Source organism: Leucopleurus acutus, assembly GCF_964270905.1.
Source record: "Leucopleurus acutus genome assembly, chromosome: 3".
In the NCBI taxonomy this organism is placed as follows: Eukaryota; Metazoa; Chordata; class Mammalia; order Artiodactyla; family Delphinidae; genus Leucopleurus; species Leucopleurus acutus.
Window position 1 is genome coordinate 60,801,222 of NC_139145.1, and position 8,885 is coordinate 60,810,106.

The window sequence follows — 8,885 nt, forward strand, 5'->3', positions numbered from 1 at the left end:
AGTCTAGGTGGAACAATAGACACCAGGCCAGCCTCCTGCCCCCTCTGCCCTGTGTCACAGGAGGCTGCCAAGGATCACAGCTCTAGCTGGCAAGTAATGAGATTTTCTCCTGGAAGGATTCTTGGCTTGATATCTGGTCCTTGCCTCTTCTAACCTTCTTCGATACCCTCAGGCTTCTGGGGACATGGAGGATGGGAGGAAGAGTCTGAGGCAGCCCCAGCTTTTACTGTTTCCCAAAGCCCTCTGCCCACCCCTTATCTCCCCCAGGTGTATAGGGCAGGGATTCCCAAGAACACAGAATTTCCCTACCCTGGGTAGAGATGGAGGCAGGGCTGGTCAGACATTTGGGGCTAGAATGGTGCTACCTCTGGCCACACATGTTCCACCTCTACCTCTGGCCTTTTTTAGCTTTCACTAACCAAGATAAGCCTGAAGCCCACCAGACTGAGGAATGGGCCCAGTATCAAGAAGAGGAGACCCAAACCCAATTCTCAAAGAATTCACTCCAGCGACACACAGTGGGCACGTCTCTGGTTGGAATATCCTTGTCTCTGGAAAAGCCCCTCAAACCCCTCGATAGAGACGGCTACTACAGAGGCCTCCCCCTAGCCCAGGAAACACACCCAACCACAGCTATTTTATTTTTCTTTTAATTTTTCTGAAGGATATACACCACATATCCCATGGGCAGTAAAGCGCATTCAACGTGTTTATAAGCCAAACAGTCACTTTGTTTAAGCAAACACAAGTACAAAGTAAAATAAAACCACAAAATAATGAACTGCATGTTCATAACATACAAAAATTGCCGCCTACTCAGTAGGTAACTACAACATTCCAACTCCTGAATATATATATAAATTTACATTTTCAGTTAAAAAAATAGACTTTTGAGAGTTCTGATTTTTAGATTTTGTTTTCTTACATTCTGGAGAACTGAAGCTCAAGCTCAGCCCTTTTCCTTATTTTGCTCCCAAAGCCTCCCCTGAATCACCACTCCTTGCCCCCCTTAAGGCTAGAGGTGAGCACATCCCTCACAATTGCACATGTCAAGCCGTCAGCAAGGCGCATCACACAAAAGGCACCAAGACGTGAAACTTTTTAAACCAAAAGGACAAAAAAAACCCCAAACCTTTCAAAAAAAGGAGAAAAACCAAGCCATATTTTGCCACATGTGAGAGTACAGTCGGGCAATATTTACAAAAAGGTTAACAGAACAACACTCTGAAACATGCTCCGATTAATACCGAGAATTGCTGTTTCAAAAAAAGCTTCAAACTTAATTGTCACAGCATCATCACAAAACAAAGGATCACCATTGGTTTGCTTGGCTTTTCTTTTTTTTTTTTTTCCCCAAAGTGAGGATCTAATTCCAAATAATACAATAGAGTATGCAAATTATTTCACATCAAGAGTACCCCAAGAAAAACAAAATCCATGGCACAGACACTGTACAAGAGTACAAGGCTGGACTCTGAGGGGCCCAAACCCCATTTTGCCAACTTGATTTTCTAGCATTGAAGGGAGCAAGGGGTCAGGCATACGATGGAGATGATACTGAAATGATATATCCAAAATCCATGCAAATCAAGTTCTTTGGATAGAAGTGAAGACCTTGCACATGGCTGTTTCAGGCAGCTGAAGTCAAAGGGAGTAGGTCCTGGGGAGGAAAGGGAAGTGGACAGAAAGAATTGTTGGCCAACAGACCTTCCACAGTGACCCTGGGGTCAAGTAGAGGAGGATTTGGCTCTGAGAACCTCCATCTGACTTAAGAGGAGCCCCCTCCTACGGCCATCTCCTCCTCCCGTCCTTTAAGTCTCTTGTGTTTCATTTTCTCCCTTTTTCCTTTCCTTTCAGCAAATTTCAATTGTCCTGGGAGAAAACGTGGTCGTCATGTCCGAAAGCCCTGTGGAGGCGCTGAAGGAGTTGGTGACAGCTGAGGAAGGGAAGCTGCTGACCTGGGCAGGGAAAGCAGGAGGAACGGAGGAGTATGTGGTAGCCACGGAGGGTGACGGGAAACCACTGTGCACAGGCGATGGGTAGGTCGAGGAGCCGGGAGAGGAGTAGGAGGTGGGCACGGGTGATGGGTATGAGGTGGTGGCTGGGGATGGGTAAGAGGTAGCCACTGGGGATGGGTAGGAAGGGAGAGAGGAGGTAGCGGCAGAGGCCACACTTTTGTCTGCTTTCTTGTCCTTCTGCCGCAAGTGGATTTTGGTATGCCTCTTGCGTTCATCACTCCTGGCAAACTTTCTCCCACAGATGTCACAGGCGAATGGCTTCTCGCCTGTGTGGGTGCGGATGTGGGTGGTGAGGTGGTCGCTGCGGCTGAAGTTGCGCATGCAGATGCGGCACTGGAAGGGCTTCTGGCCGGTGTGGATGCGGATGTGGCGGGTGAGCTCGTCTGAGCGAGAGAAGCGGCGGTCACAGGACTCCACGGGGCAGGCGTAGGGGCGTTCATGGGGGGGAGTCTTGCTGGGTCGGTTGGGGTACTTGCGCATGCGGCTGGGTTTGATGAGCTGGGACTGGTAGGTGGTGTTGAGGGCCTTCAGGTCCTGGGAGCCCGACTGTGTGGCAAAGGCCTTGATGGTAGAGAGTGGAGTGAGCGAAGGCTGCTGGGTACGGCTCTCCAGGCCCTGGAAGGGTTTCTGGTCTGGGGTGCCCAGGCCCAGGTCCCCCTGCTGTTGTGGAAACAGATAGTCAGGGATCATGGGGACCTGGAAGCCACCCTTGGCAGCAGGGTAGGCAGGAGGTGGGTACTGAAGCGCGGTGCCTGCTGAGCCTGGAAAGGCCTGACCTTGTGGCTCAGGGAAGATGTCGGTGTTAGGTGTGGGGAAGGTGGGTGCCGCTGAGTAAATAGGGCTGCTGTCGTTGGACTGCACTGCGCAGCTCAGGGGTGGGCTCTGGGAGGCAGAGGAGGAGGCCGCTGGAGATGATGCTGAGGATGAGGTGGCTGGGGGGTTGGTCATGCTAACGAGGCCGCTGACCAGGCTGAAAAGGGGCTCAGGCCATAAGGTGTTGCCACTGTTGGGTGCAGGCTCCAGAGAAAAGCGGCCAGTGTAGGTGATGGGGGGCAGCCGGGTGGTTTGGCTGGGGTAACTCGTCTCCACTAGAACCTTCTCGTTATTCAGAGTGATGTCAGGAAAAGACTCTGGCAGGAGAGAGAGAGGGAGGAGGCCTGGTTACTGGAGAGCAATCACTGGAGGGCGAGGAGGACCCACGCTGCCAGGCGAGAGGTCGGGCCAGCTACCATTGACTCTTGAGCTGGTTAATAATTGATAGCAGCAGATTGCAATGTTCCTGGACCCGATCCAGAGGCAGAACCCATTTCAACAACAGCTGACGCAAATACGGAGAATCCCCCTCCACTGCAGCTCCCAGCGTTCCGCAGCAGCGGCTGCGAGGGCGAAGGATTCCCGCCAGCACCCCCTCGGCCACCGCTAGTGCGCGACCCCTACCCGGGGCTGCCGAGACATCCCTGGCCAAGGATCACGGTCCTTCCCTGGGGACAGGCGGCAGGCTAGCCTTTCTGGAGGCGGAGGGGGCGCAGCCCTGCTCGTCAAAACAAGCCCTCCCCCCTCCCCCCACCCCCGCAGCCCCACAGCTCTCCTTCCAAAACAAAAACTGGCTCCCCTGTGCACCGTTAAGGACGAGGAGGGGGTGGGGGGATGTCCCCAGGCATTCCTCTAACACAGGACCTTGGGGATGACAGGAATGGAAGGGAAACCCCACTTGCATCCCTGAAGTCCAGAAGCACTGCCGCGGTGAAGGGGCGCTGCAAAGGCCGTGGGGAAGGACCAGACGCCAGGATGGTGGCGAAGGGGCTAGCCCTCGACGTAGGCCACAGCTTACCTGCGGTCAGGTGCTCGTAGGGCTGCTCGCCCGCCTCCCCCTGAGGGTTGAAGGCGCCGCCGCTGCTGTTGCTGTTGCTGCCGCCCCCTCCACCTCCACCGCCCCCGCTGCTGCTGCTGTTACCGCCGCTGCCCTCCGGGGCCCCGGAGGCACCGAGAAACTGGGGAGCCCCATTGCTCAGCAGCATCATCTCCTCCAGCTTAGGGTAGTTGTCCATGGTGGGCGAATGAGGAAAGGAGCCAAAGGGGTCGGAGATCTGCAGCGGGGACATCAGCTGCATCTCGGCCTTGGCTGCCGCCATCCCGGACTGGCGGGCTGGAGAGCTGGTGTTGGGGCGGGTGGGCGCAGCCCGGGGCAGGAGCTGCGGGGGACACCTCTCGGGGGCCTGGCCAGGTCACATGCGGGGCGCGGGGCACACTGTGGAGAGCGCAGGTGGGGTCTGCCGGCTCGCCCTCGCCGCCGGCCGGTGTAGACGCGGCGCGGCTGCCGAGGCTGGGGTAGGGGCCGGTCCTGCGGCGGAAGCTGGTGGCAGCGGCGGCGGCAGCTGGCGGCGGCGGCGGCTCCCCGAGTTCTGCGCGCTGGGATCTCTCGCGACTCCCCGGATCCGCCTCTATTTGAAGGGTCTGGAACGACATGGACCCACCTCCTTCGTGACGTACATGGCCATAAATGGGAAACAGGAAGCCCTAATATGGCAAGACCAGCCGGGAGGACCCGGAGTGACGTGAAGCCCCCTCTCCAAGAGCCATAGGCACTGCCATCCCGCACCCTGGGCCCGACGCCGGATCCCACACCCTGGGTGCCCAGGCCTTGAGGAAGCTTAGTGCTCAAGCCACAGCTGAGGACTCCCGGACCGAAGCTGCTCCGTAGTTCCCGGCGTTGCCCCCGCCCCTTCCCTCCGCCTTCTTCCCTCCTCCCGGAGCCGGAAACAGCCGGGCCATATCTGGGCACTCCAAATAAGGCGCTGCCCATATAAGGGTTGTTCCGGCGGGGGATCCTTCCTGCTCCTTATATGGCGTTTCCGGGTCGCTGCTTGCTGTTCCCTGCCTCCCTCCCTCCTCCCTGGTTCTGAGCCGGGAGCCCTACGCGCGCGCAAGAGCTGGGGACGCCCAGGCGGGGAGGGTTCCAGGCGCGTAGCTCTATGCGCTTCGAGGCTCCCGGCGGGGACTGGGCTGGGAAAGCCCGGGCCCTGGGCGGGGGCGAGGGCGAGTAGGACCTGGGTTCTGCCACCGTGATCCAGGGCTCGCCCGCCTACCTCTGGGACCGTGGGAGCCGGGCGGGAGCGAAGGGGAGGAGCTGCTGGGCTGGCCAGGGCAGAGGCCGCCCAGGAGAGGCGGGGCCCTGACCCCAGGCCTCGACCAATGGCATGGTGCCTTTCCAAGTGTCGCGGGGGAAACTGAGGCTAGGAAATAACGGCCAGATGGTTCCTGGGTTCCTTCCTGTGCGGTACGGTGGGCCATCTGTTTCCCCGCCATCTGCCAATGGGGTGGGGCTGCTGGAGCTTGGGGATCCCTCTGTGCCACCCGAACCAAAAGGCTGTTGGTCCCTCTGGGGAAGATCCCACGTTTGGGTGGTTGGACGAGGTAAGCTGATTGCTTCTGGAGAGACCTGAGTGCTGTTCCCACCAGGAGCTGGTGGTCCCTGTGTTGGTGGGAGACTGTCCCACCTTTATCCAGAACAGGTGGAGGTGGGGCGGGAAGTGTGGGAATCTGAAAAGGAGGCTTCCCTGTGGACTGTCTGGGGACCCCAGGCTGGCTCGAAGAGAGGACCTGCTTGGCGGGTTGGTGCTGCCCTCTGGAGGTCCCTCCAGCTCGGTTCCCCCGGCCCCTGGCCGAGTGGGCTCTTCCGCCGCCGTCTTGCTCCCCCTCCCGGCTTCTGTGCTGGGCACAGCGCCAGGCTGGGGGAGCCTTAGACGCAGTGAGCGCGAACTGAGCAGGCGCCGCATCCTGGGCTACCCCTGCAGTCCCTGGGGAGCCGCCACAGCCGAGGCGCCCAAATCCCGGGCGGGATAACACTCCCCTCCTCGAGCCAGGCCAAGGGCGAGGGTGGGAGGAGAGGGACTCAGTAGACTGGAATGGTTCCCTCAGGTCTCCCAGGAGCGGGACGCAAACGAGGAAGCCCTCCCTGTCTCGTCCCCGCCCTCCTCCCCACAATCAAGTGCGCAACCAAAAGAGAACTGGGATTCCGGTAGGGGAAGGCTTCTGCTCTAGCTCTGAATCCAGGGGAGGTGGTGTTTTTCTGAATTTAAAAAGAAAGCAGAAAGTGTGTGTGTGGAAGGAGCTTGCTGACGATACTGGGAGGGAAGGGGGCGGGTTAGGGTCTGCTTGAACCTAAACAGCCTCAGGAAGTAGGTGTCGGAGGGTTTAAATTGGGGGGGGGGGCGTAGCTATCTTGGGCTTCATCCCTCTGAATCCTACACACACACACACACACACACACACACACACTTTCTTATAAAAACCGGCTTAAGAAATCCGGCACACACACACACACACACACACACACACACACACACACACTTTCTTATAAAAACCGGCTTAAGAAATCCGGCAGTGAACCAGGGCTCCCTCCTCTCTGTGCTCTAGGTCTGAACTCCCCATCCCAAATGCTAGGGCCTGGTGGGTGTCCACTCCCACCGCCTACCGAGTTGTTCATTAGGAGCAAGAGTGAGGCACCTCTCTGAGGCCTCCTGCTGGGCAGAAAGGCCAGGCCAGTCAGGGTCAGATGTCTTGTGTCTGAATGCCCATTTTGCTACTTCCTGGTGGGGTACCTTGGCCAGGATTTTTGTATCTTTCTTCAGCTGTAAAAAAGAGCTAATGTTGGGCTTCTCTGGTGGCGCAGTGGTCGGGAGTCCGCCTGCCGATGCAGGGGACGCAGGTTCGTGCCCCGGTCCGGGAAGATCCCACATGCCGCGGAGCGGCTGGGCCCGTGAGCCTGCGCATCCGGAGCCTGTGCTCCGCAACGGGAGAGGCCACAAAAGTGAGAGGCCCGCGTACCGCAAAAAAAAAAAAAAAAAAAAAGCTAATGTTAATGATGCCCACATGGAAGGATTGTTGTGAAGACTGAAACTCACGTGGACTGCTGTCTGTGAAGTCCTAAAGCACAGTGCCTGCCTTGCTGTTGGCATTCAGTAAACAGTGGCTATTGTTATTTATGACCCCCACAGGGTCACCCACAGCTCACCCACCCATCCTCAGCCTCCAAGCAAACTCCAGTGACCCTTTTCTGAAAAGTTGTACAGAGAAGGAGAAACATTCCAATTCTAACACAGGGGACATTGTCCTGAAGAGCTAATCGGAATCCTTCTTGCGGCAGTAGAACATCATTTCCTAGAGCAGAATTATTTCAACCTTGACTGTGCAGCAGAATCACTGGAGCTCTGAAAAAGAAAGGTTTTACCCTAGGCTAACTGAATCACAATCTTCCTGAGCTCCTGAGGGCCAGAACTAAGCAGGCACTTTGTCCTAGGATCCTTCTTCTGTCTCTCAGGAGCTGCCCAGACTCCAAGAGCACATCTTCCTCCCCCAGCCAGGGCAAACTGGTTCCCCTGTGATTCTAATGTGTAAGCTGACCTACGGTATCTTCAGGTCCTCACTGAAGCTGGGCACTCGAAATCCTAACAATCTACATCTTTTGCTTTGCATGTCCAACCTTTCTTTTCCTAAGTGCTCCCTGCCAGCTATTTCCTCTGGAGAGCCACCCCAATCCATGTGGTTGAGGGAAGAGAACCCCATCCTAGTTCTAGGAGAGGGTGTGTCACCCTTGCCTGGCCATCTGTCTAGGACGCTTCCATCCAGCAGTCCAGGAGCATTCCATCTCCCTAGGCATAGCCACTGAATCAGGATGGGCACATGACCCAAACCAGGCTAATGAGAATCTCTTCTTGGACTTTTTCTGGAACTCTTGAACAAGGGGAATTCTCTTACCCAGGTGGTACTAAGCCAATGGAATGTAAGCCTGGAAGCCATCTTGCCATCAGGACTGGAGAGCTTACCTGAGAATGAAGCCAGTGCAGAGGAAATTAGAAAATAGATTCACACATAGAGAGTAAGTCTCTGGATACAGCCTGAGCCTTTTAGTTACACAGGTCAGTGTATTCCTTTTTTATTTAATAAAACTTATTTCAGTTTCTGTTACAACACAGCAGGTTCTGATTAATACACCCATTATACACAACAACAAAAAACTTTTTTGAGGACTTTCTGTCGGCAAGGCCTGGGAATAAGGCCTAACGCATAGGCCCCTGCCACTGAGAAGCTTACAGTTGGGTAGAAGCAAGCCTGGATTCCACGTTACAAGAGAATTAGAATAGGCAGCAGCCCTGTTAGCCACCAAAAGTCAGTTACACTACAGAACATAGAGGATAGGGGGCTGGGAAAAGGACAAGGATGATATTTTGGAGGAGAAAGAACATGATGAGGAACAAACTTTGTGGTGAGGAGATGAGAGGCACTTTCAGGCCGGGGTTGGGGGTGGGTTGGCCAGGAGAGTCCATGTGTGGTCTGTCTAGAAAAAATGCGCTGGAGTAGAAAGCGTTCCTATTGGGAAGTAGTAGGAGATACAGTTGAATAAAACATTCATTCTTTTAAAAAGAGGTTTATTGGCCATTGCGTGTGTCAGACACAGTGCTAAGGAGGAGGTGGCCTTTTCAACTCTGTCCTGACTCCACGGTATATGCCCCTAGAAGGCAGCTTCCATCCAGAAACAGTGACAACAGCTGGCTCAGAGCCCCTACGCACTGCCCACCTTCGCGCTCGCTGTGAGGGGGCATGAGTGAGAAAGAAGCCCGGCGGAAAGCCTCCTCCTGGACAGGGTTATACTGCTGGTCTGCCTTCTCAGCAGTGGGGCTGGGAGCATCTGTGTTATCCCCATTCTCCTCTGGTCTGTCTTTTGGCCAATGGCACACTTTTGTTCGCTGTGACTGGGGGGACAGAGAGGGGAGGAGACATGGTGAAAAGACTTGGCCCCTCCCAAGGAGGGTTTGTGAGCACCCAACTTGTGACCAACAACCCAGATGGGACAACAGGTCTGGGGCC

General features: G+C 55.7%; 1 protein-coding gene across 1 annotated transcript; it reads right to left on the reverse strand.

Annotated features, from left to right (window-relative positions):
- Window positions 1-642: 642 nt before the first annotated feature.
- EGR1 (early growth response 1) lies at window positions 643-4,412 on the reverse strand. The gene is made up of 2 exons (XM_082835405.1): window positions 3,850-4,412; window positions 643-3,148 (listed from the first exon to the last, which is right to left on the reverse strand). Exons 1-2 carry the CDS (start codon window positions 4,148-4,150, stop codon window positions 1,854-1,856), a joined length of 1,596 nt encoding a protein of 531 aa, XP_082691531.1. The 5' UTR covers window positions 4,151-4,412; the 3' UTR covers window positions 643-1,853.
- Window positions 4,413-8,885: the final 4,473 nt, after the last annotated feature.